Source organism: Toxotes jaculatrix, chromosome 3, assembly GCF_017976425.1.
Source record: "Toxotes jaculatrix isolate fToxJac2 chromosome 3, fToxJac2.pri, whole genome shotgun sequence".
Taxonomy (NCBI): Eukaryota; Metazoa; Chordata; class Actinopteri; family Toxotidae; genus Toxotes; species Toxotes jaculatrix.
The window spans coordinates 22,945,385-22,965,212 of record NC_054396.1 but is presented as its reverse complement, the minus strand read 5'-3'; the positions used below and the strand labels follow the sequence as shown (position 1 = coordinate 22,965,212).

The 19,828-nt window shown below is 40.6% G+C and overlaps 1 protein-coding gene across 4 annotated transcripts in view; it reads right to left on the bottom strand.

Moving 5' to 3' along the window:
- Nucleotides 1-19,828, bottom strand: part of slc12a5a (solute carrier family 12 member 5a) — a 151,333-nt gene that overhangs the window by 51,866 nt on the left and 79,639 nt on the right. For all 4 annotated transcript variants that reach the window (XM_041032929.1, XM_041032930.1, XM_041032932.1 and 1 more), the window contains exons 2-3: nt 6,848-6,948; nt 6,189-6,326 (exon numbers count right to left, since the gene is read on the bottom strand). In XM_041032929.1, coding sequence (XP_040888863.1) covers nt 6,189-6,326; nt 6,848-6,948 — 239 coding nt within the window. The remainder of the gene's footprint in view (nt 1-6,188; nt 6,327-6,847; nt 6,949-19,828) is intronic.

Genomic DNA, 19,828 nt, shown 5'->3' with positions numbered 1-19,828 from the left:
AGTGGGAGGAGATGCAGGAGAGAGGAAAGGAAACGTCCAGGCCCTCAGGCTCTGGGACACCCTGCCAACCTGCTTAGGCTGACAAAACCAGTGTCATCTTTTAAATCACTTCTTACAGGATTTTTTTATGCTAACCAGCAGGACCAGAATCCACTGCACAGTGAAATTCCCACGGATGTGTAGTCAAATTTTTTGCCAGTTCCTTGTTGGAATCCCAGCTGACACTGGATGAGAGGCAGGGTGCATCCTGGACTGCTTGCCAGTCTATCACAGAGCTGACACAAGACAAACAACCATTCATGCTCACATTCACACCTACGGGCAATTTAGAGTTGCCAATTAACCTAACCTGCATGACTTTGGACTGTGGGAGGAAGCCGGAGTACCCGACGGAAACCCACGGAGGCACAGGGAGAACATGCAAACTCCACACAGAAAGGCTGATTAATTCATCAATATGTTCATACATCAAAGTAACACATTATTTGTTACACATTCTTGTTTGACTTCTCTGCTTAATATGGTGAGAATTTTCATTCCTGTGGAGGCAGAGACAGAGGCGTGAGGTGGAGTGGGTGAGGTGGGGCGGGGTTGGGAGCTTGTAAAGGCATCTCCACGCTCTGCTGGCCAAACAGGAGCTGATAGGGCAAATGTGTTTCTGCTCAGGTGTGCTGAATTATTAAACAGACAGCGAGAGGAGAGGCCAGCGAACATCAGCCTCGCTGACCGGCTGCGGATGAACCAGTCACTCAGCGGTCAACGCTGTGTGTCTGTACGTACATGTGTGCATAAAAGCATTATTCACTGGTTATCTGTAAAACACTGGCTGCTGTAGCCAAAAGTCCTCTGTGGTGCTGAAGGCTCACCACCTCGAAATAGCATCTACATGTGTTGCTAGAATATTCTAGGTTAAAATACTCAAAGCCTCATGTGTTACCACCAGTTGTGAAACCTCTATTTAGCCGCACTATCAGATTCAAGGCTAAAAGTCTCCTTATCTTCTAATGGACATGTTCTGGTGAACAGTAGCTACACTGACACTCTTGCTTTCTGAAATTTGGGTCAACAGTTGAAGACAGGTGAGTTGAAAACGTATTCTGCACTGTGAAAACTCACCTACGAATAAGGTGAGCAACTGTGTTCTGTCTAAGGTAATTTTAGTAGTAGTATCAAACAGCAAAATTAATGATAAGGCCTGGATTATCTTGAAACAAGTTTGATGATTTAATGCCAATGAGAAGATCAGTTATCTTGGATAAGAAAAAAAAAAACAAGATTTATGATCTTTTAAGAATTGTCCTTTTTTTCCCAGTGATAATTTGGAAAAGGAATTGGTAACTGTTTTTGACAGTTGGTTAACTTGCCAATAATTTACTTGTTCAAGTTTCTCAAATTAGTAAATTAATCATAATTTAAAACTGAATTTCTTTCATTTTTGAACTTTTGGACAGACTAAAGTCAACTGACAATTCAAAAATAACCAAAAAAAAACCAAAACAAAACAACGATCAGCAGATTAATGATAATAATTGCAGTCCTACATATAACAAAATCCTCCACTAGCCTGGTTCCTAGCTAAGCGGACAATATATAAGCTGTGAAATTTCTGATTAGCTCCGTGATGAACACACATGTACGCTGCTGTAATACATAACATGAGCTGACATTAATCAGGACACATCCCTCAGAAGGCTGCTGATGGGAATACTGATCCAATGCACTGGTCTAATGAGGGGGGGAGAGACGGTGCTATGGGGGAGACGGCCGGGGCCGAGCTAAGAGCAGGGATCATAAAACACCCAGAAAGGAAACAACATTTATGTGAGGGAACATTACCCCTTAAAAAGCGGAGGCAGAGAGCGTATGGAATAATGTTCCTGTAATTCTTGGCGAGAGCACTCGTCTAGAAAATTACTGAATAAAAGTAAAGAGGTTCATGGTTTGAATTGTATTTGGTTTGGTTGATTTGCAAGACATTATAGCGCAAATACTACACTATATGTTATGTTGGATTTTATTGGACAAACAAAATATAAGAAGCTACTGCAACTGTTTTCATATGTTGTCATTTTGTGCTCTGCTGCTGGATGCAATTACATTTACAATAATAAATACAGTGAATAAAGGAATAAATTACAGTATTTGGCAACAAGAAGGACAGACTCAGAGCTCAGCTTGATTTGTGAACTAGTAAGTCTAGAGGCCAAATTAGAAATCTTGGCGTTTTCATTGACATCGCTTTTAGGTTCAGCAGCCATTTCATGGCAATTACTATTTCAGCTTTTTATGATCTAAAACAAATAGCAAGAATTAGAGTCTCACGTCCAGACTAGATTTAGAGAAGCAAATTTTGCCATCTCCAGCATGGTGCACTAGCGCAAAGGTCTCCTGTCTTGTTTTCCTATAAAGATCATTAGTTATGGAACAGATTTTTAAAGTGCTGCTCACTTTACAAATCACTATGACTCAGAGCCAAAGCACATCTCTGATAACGAAGAATATAAGCACAGCAGACTCCTCAGATCTGTAGGAACCTTACACGGCAAAGGTGCATTTAGCAACAATGCTGCAGATAGATGGAACCAACGTCTTGATGATCACATATGTGTATGAGATCATGTGAGATCACTGTATTATTTTTTGCTTTATGATTAAGTGTCAAAAATGAAGTAAAACAATGGTTATAACAGCTTTTAATGTTGATCAAATGCCTTTAGTTTGTAAAGGTGTTAAAATAAAATAAACCTACACTGACTTCTTGTGTTAAAGGAATAAAGTCCGAGAAGAGAAAATCGGTGGCAGATTAGCAATGACCGGTTTCCATCTTAACCTGTGCGACCTCCAGACCGCTCCCTCATGTCTCATGCCAACCGAATCTCTAATCTTGGCTTTCACACTGTGACAAAGAAAGCTCGCTGCCTCGCTCTCCCTCTCTCACAACTCACTTACTCCCTCACTCGAGGGACCGATGATGAAGGAGATGGAGAGGGAGGAAGAGGGAGAGGGAGTGGAGTGAGAAATGGAGAGGGAAGGCGATAGGGGGAGAGAGAGGGGTCGCTGTGAGAGCGATAAAACGCCACAGGCTGCCTTAATGAAAAGCCTCTCATGGCGATGCAGAGATTGCCTGTGGAATGGGCCGCTGATTGGAGAAGCAGCAGCTTGGTGTTGCGTGCAGACTAATTAAAGTATTGAAGGGGTTGAGGTGACAGGGGGGAGATTAGACCAGCTCCCAGGGTTAGCCGAGCTGAGGAGAGCCAGACAAATACACCTTCCATCTGGCACAACTGGGAGAGCAGGGATTACGCGGGACCACACCACTAACAAACAGTTCCACAGTGAAGACATGCTGAACTGAAGCTGAATTCCCATGTGGACACAGTTGTTGGCTAAAGCTGCTACCTGCATTATTCATGCAATCAGGACATAACAGAAAGTAGCCTTAAAGCCTGCTTGAAGGTTAGTTCACCCAAATCACATCTATTTTCAGAAACATTGTCCCCATTACTCTTGATAATCCACAGATCTCACTGTCAACTGTGTTCATGGGCAGTATTTCTTCTATTTTCTACAATAAAGCAGTTCCAGTGAAAGTTGTTCACAGTGAGGTCTGTGGATTATCTTGAGAAATTGAGAAATTGTTTCTGGAAAGAGAGGTTTCAGCTGGTGTTTTCAAAAGTTTAAATTGTATTGAGCTGGAGGCAGAAATCTCAAAGACAGGTATCTCAAAACCTGTGCAAGTGAAGCCAAAACTATCTGCATGGCTCGATATCACCAGAAGCAAGTGAAAAAAAATGATTTATTATAATGTTATTTTGCTCATTTGAATGAGCTGACATTTTAAATATGAAAATTCGCTGTGCTTTAATGTTATGCTGACAGGCTGATGTTTAATTGTTCGTCATCCAGAGGGGTTGAGTACATCTTTGCCATCTGTGAAATGCTTTCATGAAGCTATAAAGGTGTTGGGATCTGTTCCTGAGGTGGAGGGTTTATTCTTGACCTTGGAAATAGCAATTTGACAGAAAATTCCACTAATTGCTTTTTTTCTGGAGCTTCATGTGCTTGCTCAGTTGTCTCTGAGATGGTTTAGTTTTGGTTTTTATCAAGACTAAGGGCTGATTTTATGGTCTAGTTGAAGATGTGCTGTCCGACCATGTCAAAAGTCGAATATTTTTACTGGAAGGTGAAGAGAAAAGCCAGCCATGATGGAGAAGGGGAAGACAAGATATCATTTCACAGCGCATATTTTCAGATGGCCTCTCTCTCCAGGAATAGGTTCATAATGTTGTTGCACTATGTTGTTCACAACAAAGTATCATGCAAATTGGTGTAAAAAAAGAGAGCTAGTAAGAGAAGAATGGTCAGACGTGATAGTTCATGTAAATAAAAGATTAAGAAGTTATTACAATTTATCCTGAGGGGCCATTAATGGAGGCAGCTTCATCCTGTGAGGACCACGAATGCAAAATTTCAGGGTTATCCATCCAACAGTTGACATATTTTAGTCAAGATCAAAGTGGTGGACCAACTAAAAGACACTTCCATCCCTAGAGCCGAGCCAAACAATGGAATACTTTGGCCATGTGATAACAACCATCTCCATGACAAATGAACAAACTCCCTCCAATGTTTAGATGTGACTGAGATCAACAGAAAAAAGCACATAACTTGGGATGATAATTTTATTTTATTTTTGTCAAAACAGTATTCTGTTCTTCCATTTTTATGTACTTTAACGTTCTGTTTGCTTTAGTCGATGCTGTTTTTCTAATTTGTTTAAGTGAGACACATGCAGAAATCACTATGGTCACAAAGTCGATTGTATCTATAAACCTCCTTATCTCCACTGTCAGTTTAAAATGGCTTTTTTTTCACTGTGTATCTACTGTATATCTACAGGACTCATCTGGATTCACGGTGGAAAAAGTAGACAGCGTATCAGATAGATAGAATGGCATCCAAGGTCATCATCAGTGATTTGCTTCAAGGTGAGAAAGAAGAAGGGATCCCAAAGTGAAAGAGAAACAGCACAAGAGGAAAGGAAAGGAGTGGAAAAGTGAGTCACTGAGTTTTAAAAGCCAGTGTGAAATATCTTAATATGTGAATCAGTCATTTTCATCAGTCTGTCACAATAAATTGGCATAACGGCTTTCATGATTTGCATTATCCTCATCATTATCAGCATCTCTTACCATTTCAACTTTGCTATATTACATCTCACTGTGCAGCTGAAACCACCATTTCCCCAGAGGATTAATAATGTAGTTGCCTGTCTGTCGATCAAGTGCTGAGGGAAAAAAAAAAAAAAAAAAAAAACCCGCCTGAAAAGTAAACTCCTTCCTACTGGCATCTCAACACCCAGCAGCAGAAAATACCAGGGGATGATGTGGAAGAAACTCATTAGTGAGTGGCATTTAAGATGCAATCCAGTAACACGAACAGGGGATTTATAATATCAACAAAGAGTGATTGACAAGTTCTAAACTGGTGGAGTTTTTCTGGCTCTCCAGTGACTGTGTTAACAAAACAATCAAAAACTACGCTATTAAGGATTCATGATGTAATCTAATGGAAAGTACAAATCTATATTCAGTAACACTTAATGACCATCCCTTGGCAGCAAATATTTAACAACCTTTCTCAGGTGGACAAGTTGTCCAGAGGACACCATAAACAAGATTACAGCAGCAAAATACAAATCCACAGGAAAGTACGCTGCGTCTCACACTGAGGAGGGAGTCAGATTGGCATAAGTATTTTAATAATTTGTTTAAGAAGGAATCATTTTTCGTGACATGCCCCCTTTGTGCAGGCAGCTTAAGCTGTCATTGCATCATTATTATTTACATTAGAGCCAGTTACATCACTAGTCTGTATCAAACTGGCACTGCAGCATTCATGGAAACTCCAGTGGAAAGCTCCAGCGTACCGTACATATCCGATAACAGTAAGCTGCTTTAAGAACATTTTAAGTATATTCAAATGTTTTTACAAATAGATGATGAACACCTCAGCAGTTATGTCCATTACAATGCATCACAGAGAACACTACTGCTTATTATACACAATGCTGTAACTATAACTGTATTATCGAGGTTCCTGATTACAGTATATTAGCTAGAATGAAAGCGTAGATTTATGTACCATGTGCTGAATGTATGTATTTCAACATGAACTGTGTTAAATACCTTGACGGGTTTCTTGCGCGATGACTCAGCCTCGTTGTTCTCGGCCTCCTCGTGCTCCTTGCTACCTTGGGGCAGGTTGGAGTAGTTGGCCAAGCTGCTGAGAAGAGATGACACCATGGGGCTGGTGTCCATCTCCTCCTGCAGACACACACACACATAGACGGGAAGGCTGGAGTCAGTGTTTTTAACCCTCTCAGCCTGTCAAGTGAACTCTAAAAAATTTGTTGTGTCTCCAGAGTGTTTCATTAGAGCACTGTAGATCGGTAACTATAGCACGTACTGTGCTTTACCCCCTCTCACGAATTCCAACCCATTTGGAACAGAAACACAAAGTGTTCACACAATAAAACGTTCATGGGCTGATTTCATTTTCTTTTTTTCTTGTTTATTCTAGAAATCCCACTGAGAACACGATGTAAATACATTTGCACAGGGCTGTGGCAAATTGCTTCGTTGAAGTTCTCTCCTGTAGAAGTGTGAGATTTGCTTGCATTAACCTGAGGTCCCCACATGCCCTTCACACAGTAATTACCCTCATTAATCGATGTCAGAGCCCCAATTCAATCACTGAATTGTGAGAATGAGTGTATCCTCCTTCTTACTATCATGCCTGATTGTGTGTGTGTTAAGAAATCCATGCGTAGAATATTGGACTCTACCTCAAACAAGGCCATGTTCTTGCCATCATACTGCTGGCTCTTCTCTGCGGCAGCATCACTGCTGTTGATGAAGGGGCTGCTCTCCTTGGGGTTACTGTCGCCTGAAAGAAACACAAACACACAACTCCACTTTTAGACTGTACTAAAATAAAGGAGACCACAAAGAGCAAAACGGCAGAAAGCAAAATGCATGAAGCGGGCAACTCTTTTATGGGCTAACAGCAACTTTAAAGAAGAGACTGACTTTCGAAACAAATGTTTATTTATTCATTTATTGTTTAAGTAAAGAGACATACGCAGACAGAAGGTTCAGGCAAGAGGACGTCTGCCAGAAAAGGAGGGGAGGCTTGTCGACTCCACAAAGCGCCCACAGTCAGAAATGCAGAGAAACAGAACCATACCTAATGGAGTGTGCATTTACAATATGCACAGAGCTATATATTCCATATGGCCACAGGAAGAAAGCAAACTGGAACATCTCAATCAGTTTGTCGCTACACTGACAAACGATGAGATCAAGAAGTCTGAGAGCGAACGCAGAGAAATAATAAGAGATGTTCATACACACGGCAGCTTTTTACCCTCAAACCACAGAACGGTAGAAACCGTGTGATGTTATTTAGGTGACAGCTTGCTGAAGGCATCATGGCTCCATCGAGAAGCATCTGTCTACAAGTTCACAGTCTACGGCACCGGGCAAATCTCCAAAACAAACAATTTCAGTAGGACACCATCCAACTCTTGGGAGGTGTATTGATCGGACATTCTACAAGCTCATTGATTTCAAATTGATGTTTGAAAACAGATCATCAGCAACATCAGACACTGGTTGATCAATTTTTACAAAGTGGCTTTTCCAGTGTTTTTTTCTTTTTTTTTTAACCTCAAACCTTAAATCACTTAGACCTAAACAGTTAATGAAACAAAAGTGCTCATGCAAACACAGGGACACAAAGTGAGAGAAAAGAGAGAATGAGCCGACCTTGTTCGATGTTAACATGCTGACAGTGCAAAGCTTTGTGAAGCACTCTCCTTTTTTTTTTTTTTAAACGCTTTCCAGCAAATGGTTCTTGAGTAATTGTCACAAGCAGTACTAGCTTCTATAGTTTAGTTTTGGACCTTGCACTTTGGAAGTGAGAGAGCTGCAGCTACACTTTAGTGGGTGATACAGAAGCAACAAAAACAGTAAGTGGTCAGCTTGGCCTGCTTTGTCTGTTCACCTCCATATTTCTGGTGCAGATATGTTTGTTTATTGGGAAGAAAAAATGGAGTAGACTGAAGAAAGGCTCAGCAATCTTGTTCTTTATGGTAATGTGAATGACTTTGCACTCTGTAATCCAGCAAAACACTTGCCAGTGCGAATCTCATCCATATTGCAAATGCTGCTTTTTATTAGACAGAAAATAAGAGAATGTAAGCATGATTACTTTTGCAGTATACTAGAGGTAATCATATAATCCTCAATTACTTAAAAAAAGCAAAACACTGACTCATCTTTTATATAGTGTTGAAGCAGTGCTGTGACTCTGGTACATTTGCTCCATTATTTTGGATTGTTTAAGCTGGAGTGAAAGCTGTCAGTGAAATTCTGACTAAATAACCGGATTGAGAGAGAAAATCAGTATTTCTTTGTGGTTACAAGTGACCACTAGTGTGGTTTGTTTGTGATGTGAAAGCAAAACGGATCAACCACAGAATTTTATCATTATAATTGTGTCTGACTTCATGCACAGGAGCTAGAAATGGACCATAACTAAAAAGCAATAATGGATAAGTTTTTTTTCTATGGTCCAGACCAAATGAACCAAAGCAGAGGTGTGACAGTGACCTAAATCCAATGCTGTAAAAAAATGCAACACCTCGACTGATCAACGCTGCAAGACAAGTTAATTAGAATAAAAATGAAGGGCTAACTAAAACTACAAGGCACAACGATGAAACCAGATACAAATCAAAAACATATCTGAGTCTGACTTGATTTGATGCAGTTGATAACAGAAGCTGTAACCACTCCACCCCATCACAGCCTCATGTGGATCCAGGGAGAATATTGCCTGTTATTTTACACCTAACTATTTAGAGCCTTAACCTTTGATTAGCCTCAGTTCTTGAACTGCTTCCTGACCAGACGTTTGCCCTTGTCCGGAAAAATAATTAAATTCAGAATCACTTTATTCACCAAGTACAATGAAGGTCTTGGTGTTGAAGGCGGTGCAGAGTAAACTGTCTTATTTGCGCCTTCCCCTTCGAGCATGTCTTGAGGGAGACAGCAGATTGCTCTCCCTCTGGCTCTCAGTCCTGTCTTGGACCGAGCACTGCGAGACCAAGTTATTTATAGCCAGGATGCCGCAGCCATGTGCCATGACGTCGGGGCACTGCTAACAGCCGGCACACTGTTCTACAGAGACAGAGCAATAGGGCCACTCAGACAGGGACACTGAGAAAGGGGGCCGTGCATGAAGATTTGGAGCACGAAAAGAGCACAGAGGGAAGGAAAAGAAGTAGGCACAGGAGAGGTTAATGCAAAGAGATAGAAAGTAAGAGAATGAGGGTGCAGATGAGAAGATAGAGAAAAACACGGATAGATGGGGCGAAAGCGAATAGTGACAGCGAGCAAGATATAGGCTCAGACAGACAAAGACGAGGCAGCCAGACCTGAAATGGGAACCTGCTGAGAGAGAGAGAGAGAGGGAGAGAGGAAAGACAGAGAGAGAGAGAGAGAGAAACACTTATGTCTCTGGCTGCAAAGTGTAAAAGCTTCTGCTGCATTCAAGGTTCAGTTCACTTTGACCTGCAGGTTAAAACATACACGTCGGTTAAAAGGCAGGCGAGAGCATCCCACAGAGGGTTTTCAGAACGTGGATTATTTAGTTGTTTGTTTGAAACTATTTTTACATCTTCAGACCTTGTGAGGATGGTACGCCTCTGTCAAACAAGACATGCAGGATAATATCAGGCTTGTTGTACAGTGCAGAGATGAGATAAACATCTATGAACACAGATGAACAAGAGAACACAGAGAATGAACCGTATCCACTAATGTATGCTTTTAAACATGGACCTGTAATGAAACCTCTCCCTATTTGCTACCTTGCTCCTGTATTTATTCGGTACCTTTTTATTTGTATAACATAAGTGCAAACATTTTGGAATGAAAACTGATAAATGACTGACGAATCATTTAAGTCATTTCAGAAAAATTAGAGGATTTGTTGCTTTTCTTGGTTTTATATAATTTCAGATTGAATATTGTTGTGTTTTAGACCGCTGGTTTGAAAAAAATAGCACAAGCAATTTCAAGATCTCTTGGCTCTTTTTCAGCATTTCTTGAAATTTTATAGACTAAACAGTTAATAACTTAATTTAAAGAATAATTTATACAGCAAACAAATATTGGAATATAAATTTTGGAATAACTGATAACACTGAATTGCAAACCTCAACTGAATTTAGAACCAGTAATCCCTGTGAGGGATGTTAGAGGTCTACTTACCGATATTTATAATATTTAGAATTGTTTTAATTAGTGTGTCTGTGCGTGATGATCGTTTTTTGCATGACTGACTTGTCATGTTGTGATCTTGTATATATGTAACTTGTTCTTAACGCTCTCTTGTGCAAGATACCATGATCTCAGCAGGCTTTCTGAACAAATAAACCTTAACTAACCAACTAACTAATTAACTAACTACACAACATCAGTGAGATAAGTGGAAAAAACTCCAATCTGATGAGCAATGAGGATTGTGGGGGATGACAAATCCTCAACAATACCATAAATATAGAACATGAGGAGGAGGCTGGGTTAGTGAAGGAAGCTTTAACAGTGTAGTGTCGGGTTATAAGCCTGCATGAATGTGACAGGCCGTTACCTATCTGCTGGTAGCCAGACAGAGTGAATGAGCCTGTGATGGTGAAGCATGAATGAAACAGCTGACAATCAGCAAGCACAAGTGTGGCTTAAGTTCTCAACCTGAAGTAACACTATGCACCTACACATTACACCTGTCAGTGATGGCTAAAAATGAAGATAAGTGTCTGAAAGCTCATTCCACCAGGTGACCCTATGGAGAATCTGCTATGAAGATGTGAATGAGTGTTTTTTCAAGCATCAAAGCACACACACATATTATATGTATGTAAGCACTACTTAAAGGATCAAAGAGACAAGTGATCTCAAACACATACATGCGCACACACACACACACACACATCTGAAGGCCTAAAGCCCCAAAGACAACTTCTCTATCCCATCACTTATCTCTCCACAGCCCATTTCTCCTCATCGTCTAATAATTAAAACTCCATCATCAAAGTAATGATGGATACCCTCTTTCTGGAAAAATGACAGTGCCCAAAAGAGTTTTGCTCCGACCGCATCCCCCAAGCAGCTTATCCTCCTTCAATCTGGTGGGATCCGTCCAACAATGGCTCTCAGTATCAAAGCCTCTTGCTATCTATGGTCAAAATCCAGAGCTTTATTGCTCACTGAGCATGTGATCGTCTTCTAAATCCTCTACAAAACAAAACCACTGAATATACACGCTTCTCTCATTTTCAAGTAGTTGACATTTTACAGAAGCAGCAGTTTATTGTGAATATATGGAAACTCATACTTCATACACTCTGGTTTATAACCTAGTTACTGTCATGCCAAGCAAGGCAGTGAATTGGTGTGTTTTACAGTAATGGATGCATTTATTGTGCTACCCGTGATCATCACAGGATTGTTTGACATTTAAAATGACTTGCAAAGGTGCCTGGTTTGTAGCATGGGAGATGTGTTGCATTTGCACAGTGACATAGTGCAGAGCAAGGCTCTTATTTTCAATGTTAAATGTGGTTGCCTCTCCTGAGCAGCAAAAGTTTAAGTGAATATTACTTTGACCCCCAAATTCACTGACTACCACAACACTCCTCCAATGACACTGACACTAGAGGTGAAACAATTAGTTGATCCACAGAAGAAGAATTGCCAGCAGTTTTCATAATCGTTTATTTATCATGCAAAAACCCCAAACATTTTCTTGCCCCAGAGAAAAAAAAGCTGTCACACTGGGCTCATTTTTCAATATTTTCATTATGACTTTTGAAATTTCCCTGAGACATTTTTACAGACTAAATGTTTATATATTACTTTATAATTAAAAAAAAATAATCAGGCGGCAACTAATGATTATTTTCATAATTAATTAATTTCGCATTTTATTTTCATGATTAATGGATTGATTGATCACACAAGACAAAGAAAAGCAACAATTCTTATTAGTTAGGAGCTGGAGCCTGAAAATATTTGGCATTTTTGTTAGAAAACTTTTGAAGTGATTAATGGATGACCAAAAGTGTTGCAGATTAGTCTTGTTCAGTCAGTTGATTGACTAATTAATAATCAACAGACCAATAACTACAAAAACAGTGATTGTAATGGCATCAATTTCAACACAGAAAGATGATTTCATCCATGAGTAACATGCAGTAAACATTATGTGATCATATCTTGCGTTTAAGCAAAAAACATTCAGATTTTGGTGCACTCTCACTGTCCCACTGTGTTTCTTTCACCTCTCTATTTCACTGTGAATTCTCTGTTTTCTATTGCCAGCGAGTATGAGCTACACCAGCAGACAGGACACTTCCAGTGTTTGAGTGTAAATATAACTTCTTCTACAAATGAGTGGAGGCCTGGTCCACTGCTCTCACTTGGACAATTCACAGTTATCCAACAGATCTTTGAACAGAGGAGCCACAGAGGATTACTTGGTGAGAAATATTTGACTTTGTTTTATTGATCCTTCTTGTACAGTGTTGAGGTGGCGACAGTCACAGTTATTGCTGTCTCCCTCTCTCTCTCTTTCTCTTCCTACTCTGTGTCACGTTGCCATACTGCTCTTTCTCTCTGAGGACTGACTTCAAGGTGAAAAGCCAAAGTGCTAGATGATTCTTGAGAAGCTGAGGGACCACTTGTTGATTGACTGTGTGCATGTGTGTGTGTGTGTACATTGGGGTCCAAAAGGCTGAGGACACTAGTTAAGATACTTCTGTTTTGCATCTGTTTCGAATGTGATAGCATTTTTTTTTTTTCATTTCAAATGATAATAACATAACAATCTGAGTGAAAGCTGAGAATATCTAAGTATTTGGTTGGTCTCCCTTTTTGTTTTAATGACAGAACTCAAGCTGGCATGGACTCCACAAGTTTGTGCAAAACCCAATGACCAGATGTTTGGGTTTTTTTAGTCTTTCTGTGCCCCCATAAAATGTTCATTGGGGCTGAAGTCAGGTGACTGTGGAATAAAGTCCATGAGAGTGAGGACTCTTTGGGGGTCATTATCCTGCTGCAGTATGAATCCTGCTCCACAAAGATGCAGACCAGAGGGTACAGCGTGTCTCTGAAGAATGGAGTGGTATAATATGGTACATGTGTCCAAATCCACATGAGACAAAACACCCCCAGACTTGAATTTTCCCACTACCATGTTTCACTGTCTGTTTGATACACTCATATCTCTGTCTCTCCTGATTGTCTCCTTACGTACGCCCTTCTGCGCACGTAAGGAGACGAAATTCTGTGTGTTTGATGAAGTTGCTTTTCCATCTAAGGGAACTGATGTATTGGCTGTGGGCAATTAATCTTAGTCTAGGCAGAGATGGCTGGATTTCAGCCATTTTACATGAAATAGGGACACACAAAATATGATCCTACACTCCTCCTGCTGCTGAAAAATTCAGATTTTTACACACGTCCAAAATGTATTCGCAGCTACTTCATGTATGAAAGTAAATATAGACTGTCCCTTTGGCTGTGAGTCAGACTCAAACTGGAGTAAACAGTGAGTACATGTGCTTGCAGAGACATTTAATTTGAATCCAAAGAGAAATTCTTCATGTGTTGGAAGAGTGAGGAATTTAAATGGAATTAGTGGGATGGAAACAGACAGTTTAAAAAAAGACAAAGTTGGATTTTCTACACCATTGTTCCTCGGTGCATCGCCAAATCCGAGCAGGTCATAAGTTCAGTCGCTGATTCTGTTGTCTCCTCTCAGCGTCACCACACAAACACATTAACTCACGTCTGACAATCAATGCTATAGGTCTCTCTCTCTCTCTCTCTCTCTCGGACATGGGCAGAGGAATGTTGGGTGGAATAAGGTGAAGGATTAAGGTCACTTTAATCTAAATTCCAGTCAAATCAGGACTGACAGTGTATCAACATGTACCCAAACATATCCATGTGTGATTGTGGAATAGCAGACTTTGCCTAAAAGTGACCTACATCTCAGAGCTTTCGGTTACAAGGCAGTGTAATATTATACAGATCACAGGGTCAGGGCTCAAGAGTTCAACTCCAGATAAAACCACATGAAAATAAATATTGAATTTACATCCCACGTAGTGCTGATTTCTGTGGTTGAAATGTTCCAGCACTGATACATGAAAACATGACAAATCTATGTAAAATTAAATGCAATAACTAACCATTATTTTCCTTATGAGATCATTTTCTCAATATCTAAATTATTTACATTTGTTTAAATAAAAATAACAATAATAAATGTATAACGTATATTGTTAGTTTTTTATAACATCTTTCTTGGACTCACTAATTTGGACAACAGAACTTCGTAAAATGATGACAAGGTATAATCTTATCTTCCCAATTCGATACAAGTGAAAAATGATAAATGATATTAAATATATAAATTGAATTATTGCTCAGCCCTAGACCTACAAACTGGCTTAACCTTTCAAATTGTTTGAAACCAAATGTAATGCCTCCATCAGCACAAAGTCAGACTTGCCAATTTGCTTAAATTCCCGACAAGCATATTTGTAAATACCATGTACTCCTGGTGATGAGATAATTATTGATTGTGTTCTCTATCAGCTGCAGGCTTCTATTTATGACAAGATACGAAGAGGATGAAGAGGTGAGAATGTAGCTACAGTATTTATTTACAAGTGATTTACACGCTTTCTCGCATATAATGTACAGAGGAAAAAATAGCAACAGCATATAGTTACATGCCCACATCTGCCCACACACGCTGTCATAAATAGACATTCTCTCACTGTCTTCCCTCCTATCATGGCTCCAGCACCACATCAGAGACACAACAGCCTTGTATAACGGGATCTCACGCTCTGTGTTTTCTCTTTCTGTCTCCCACTCTCCTCTATCTGTCTTTATTCGTCTTCTCTCAGCCTGCTGCTGCTGCTGCTCTCATCTCATGTTGTGTTTATATGGTTATGTTTATGTAGGGAACACAAGTGTGGACACCTACTGTACGTAAAAATGCTCTTTCTCCTCACTGTGCTGCAGGACAGGACTTGTGCCCTGATCAGTATTCAGACCGGTGCTTCAGCTCGGTATGAATTTTAATGCAGCCGTGCCTCACAGGGTACGACTTTGACACAGTCCCTCAGACAGAGATCCTCGTCCCTGATTGGTTCCTGAGTTGACGGCAGCTGATTGGCTGAGAGCAGAGGGACACAGGAGGATGCCTGTGCATGTAAATGAGAGCGTATAGCAGATCTTAGCATGTTGACCAGGCTTCCACACATGTCACTGTCTGATGTCTGATGATAAATGTGTGGGTTTGGTCCAATTTCCCCTTGCTGCCACTGCCTCGCCTCTAGCTGTGCACGTCAGGATTAATTTTTGTTTAATGGCAGGCCCCTGCAACGCCTTCCCAGCAGCACCCTCTCTATCTGCCATCAGCCACAGAAGGTGATTGTACGCAGGGGGAGACTGACAGACAAATAAAACTAAGCCATCCCTCCCTTTATTTGTTAATCTCTGTAATTACCGGCCGACCGGAGGAATATCTTGACAGAGGAAGACACGCAGATGTTGCTGAGAGGTGACAACTGCCAGACTCAACAATAAAATGATGCAGAGAAAAGGCAGACTGAGAATTTTATTCACAGAATATCATGAGGAGTTGATACTTTTTATTCATAAACTCTTATGGTTTCATGACAGAATTCAATTTATTCCTCTGCTTCTGTTTTCACATTATCATAGCATACTGTTCCACAATCTCTAAAGCTAATATTTGAACGATAAAAATCTTCTTCCAATTGACATGAAAACATAGATTACAAAACATTTCAGTACCCTTGCCAAAGTGTGTTGAATTTCTGTGCATCAGATAAGAAGAAACTGAGAGCTGGCAGGTATGTATGTCGCTGCTGCACAGTAAAAATCATATTAGATTAGGATAGAATAGATTTGTGGCCTTTAACACTGCCCTTAAGATAAACGTGGTCTGTTGCATCTAGGGCGTAAGCTCCACTAGGGATTGGAGGGGGACATGACCCCTCTCAGTTTTACAGTTTCTGTTTGATTCAATCTCTAAAATCTGTCTAAACTTTGTTCTTTTGTTGCCCAGCTGCCAGTTGAGAGAAACTCTGAGATGATTAAAATGTTAACATGCTCATCTGAGTGGCCTTCATTATCGCGCACTCACTGCAATTAAGCTTTAAGAGCAGCAGTGAGTGATTGTTGAATTTTTTTTGTCCTGGGTTTTGCGCCTCAGGCAATATACAGACATACTGCCCTATCCTCCAGCTGGACGTGTTTGGGCCTGAATGCAGCTTGTGAGGAGGACTGCAGACACCACTCAGGGCAGTTTCAGCGTGGACTTTGAAAGAGTCTTTGAATGTTTTGCAGAAATATGCCTATATAATATTCAGACATAACATTTTTTTTCCATTATTGGTTAATCTGCCAATTACTTTCTCGACTAATCGATTGGTTGTCTTGTCTCTAAATGCCAGAGCCCAAAGTGAAGTCTTCTGATCTTGTTTTGTCTGACCAACAGTCCAAAAAACAATTATTCAATTTACTAAAAGATATAAAACTGTTTCCTCACATTGGAAAAGCTGGAAAAGGCATATGTTTGGGATTTTTTTTCTATTTTCTATGATCAAAATAATATTTTTTTATATTAAAAAATATTACATAATATTTTTCTGTGTTTCTCTCAGACACAGACACACAGACACACACACACACACACACACACACACACACACACACACACACACACTCTCTCTCTCTCTCTCTCTCTCTCTCTCTCTCTCTCTCTCTCTCTCTCTCTCTCTCTCTCTCTCTCTTCTCTCAAAACCTCACACTTCTCCATTTCACACCCAAATTTACTTAGGAGCTAGTACACAGACGTTTAGACTTTTAAACCAAAACCCCAGAACTCTCTGCAGTCATACGCTGGCTGCTCAGACTGCCTCAGGTGGTGGGCTGGCTATGGGAGAACACCCTGTGTCATGTCAGTTAGCTGCATGCCTCTTGCATGCATGGAGACTGCCTGTGGGAGTAACTTTAGCTAGCTGCCTACTGCTGCTGTAATTGGTGAGCCATGGAGCCTAACAGGGCTGGAGGGATAAAGGAAAGAGATGAAAAAAAAAAAAAAGAATTGCGTGGGTGGAGGTGAGGGAGTGAGAGCGGCAGGGAGTGAAAAGGACTGAGTGGGAAGAGAGGTGAGGTTGGGTAGGATTATACACTGGTGAGGTAATTGGTTGAGGAGCAAAGGTGTCCCACACCTGCTATCTTTTACTTTTTTAAGAACAGTGTAGCCAGAAGAAAGACACAGGGGCAAGAAGCAGATGGGAGCAGGGAGGGAGAGGGAGGTGACAGGATGGCAGAAACGATAGCAGCTGGGAGAGTGACATATTTTCATGAGGTCATGGATTAAAAATTCACCCCAACTTATCACATGCCAGGAAACCAATTTAACTCGGAAACATAATTTCCTTCTTGGTGCTCTGGTGCCAGGTCCGGACGTGGAGCCAAGCGCTATCACACTTTTATTACATTTGGCACATTTTGGGACAAGGTGCTCCTATAAGAGGGTTCAGCAGCCTGTGACAGGACGAGAGAAGTATCTTGGCTGAGTCAGAACATGAGAGAGAGAGAGAGGAATAAAAGAGGAGGGGGGGGGGGGGGAGTTGGGATCCAATCGCCAGAAGCAAAGTCTTATACTGTAGATGGCAGCGATGGTTTATGCGATCCCTAGGTCTGATCGAAGGTGACAGGACTATCATCTTGCCAGGTCTGCAGCTTTCTGGCTCTGTGATGGAATGCTGGAGGTGTGAATCGAGGTGCAAATTAACACCTGAGTGTCTTCTCTGCTGACCGACCCCCCCCCGGCTGTGACCATATTCTCCAATCCTTCCCCAACTTTACTTTCAAGTCAGAGAGAAAGCAATCTAGCCAAAGCCCAGAGGAGAACAGGGAGGAGGGCACATCCTTCTCTCCTCTCTCAGCACCTTTCCTCATTTATTTCTTACTCTGGTCTTCTTTTCTTCTCTCAGGTGTGATACCACATCCCTACGGTCTCCTCTCTCCAACACTTCTCTCCACTTTCTCCTTCACACTTCTATATTTTTGCCCTTTTTCTCACCCCTTGAGTCTTCCCTCTCTCCTTCAGAGTAACAACAAAGTCAACAGGCAGTGCTGTGGACAGAGAAAGCCAATCTAAAACACCAGGATGAATCGACATGCGTCTAAGAGACTGAGCAAAATGAACCCACAAATAGAGCGGTGAGAACTAAAAAGAGATTAAATTAAACAAAAAGGGAATAAGATGGTGACAGTTGAATAAGCTATCATATGATTTGTGGTAATTTGCAACCATTTCGGTACTAAACTGAATCAAATGTGATTAGATGGTGGCATCTCTGAAGTCCCATGGCTGACAGGAATCAAAAATTACAATTAGAACCAGACCGGTGAGAGCTGGGATTTAACTGTAAATATAAGTGAAACAATTCAACTAAAATATATCTGAAAAATATTAATTTTATTTAGAGCTAAAACAGTTAGTGAATTAATTGAACTGATTAGGTGAACAACAGAAAAAGAACTGTAATTGTTTGAATCATATTCCAAGTCCGCAGCTGTGTGGATGTTTCCGATGCTTTTTTTTTGTCTAATGCGATAATGATGTGAATATCTCTGGGTGCTTCGTTGTCTAGACACAACAAGCAACATAATGACGTCACCCTGGGCTTTTGGAAATTGTGATTGGCATTTTTCACCATTTTCTCTTAATTGAGAAAATGACTGGCAGATTAATCAATAATGCACATAATCATTAGTTGCAATCCCACTTTTATCATCAGTAGCTGGCAAGTTTTTTATAACGTGGGGGTTGAAGAAATTCTCGACTCTCTAATTTAGTATTTATCTAATTGCATATTTTGTTCAGGTGAGGTCAAGTTCAGCATTTTTTGAGCATGATTTAACTTTTAAAGGAAGTATAATGTTAACTTGTAAAGTCTGCACTGTCTTAGTTTATCCAGAACATAATCATCAAGCTGTCTGGTAAATCTAATGCAAGTCCACCAAACAGCATAAGTCTTTTTATGTGTTTACTGGACCCACTTCTGGTTCACAGGTCAATTTGACTACTGGGAAAACTTCCCCAACCCCAGATGGTTTGTCTGTCTCTACTGTCCCGGTAAAGCTCCAACTTTCCAACTGCTCCAAAATGAAAGCGATGTAGCACTGAGGGCACACAGTTAGTGTACTGTCGCTGTCTTTAATAATGGCAAAAGTTTTCTAATATTCTTATGACTGACTGACAGCAGCTGTTAAAGTTAAAACCTCCTTACATGCATCTATGATACACCACAACTAGTACTTCAACTGCCAACTGTGCAGCATCATATGACTTCATGAGAAGAGACAGAAAGAGAGACTTATTATGTAACGTGGCCAAAAATAACTTCAGTGAAGCATTCCACCACCCTCTCTGAAAGTCAAGGCAAGCTGGCATGGTGGGGCGTACAGCTGAGGGGGATAAATCAACATCAAACTAATTTGCAAGGAACTAACCGCATAAATTCGGCTGATTTGCAAGACAACGAACGAGCAGAGAGGGTCATAAAACGCATGCAAGCAGCTCATTCGCAGCCCTGTTCAGGTGTGTGATGAACAGCAGGATCATCTCGCCCTGTCAC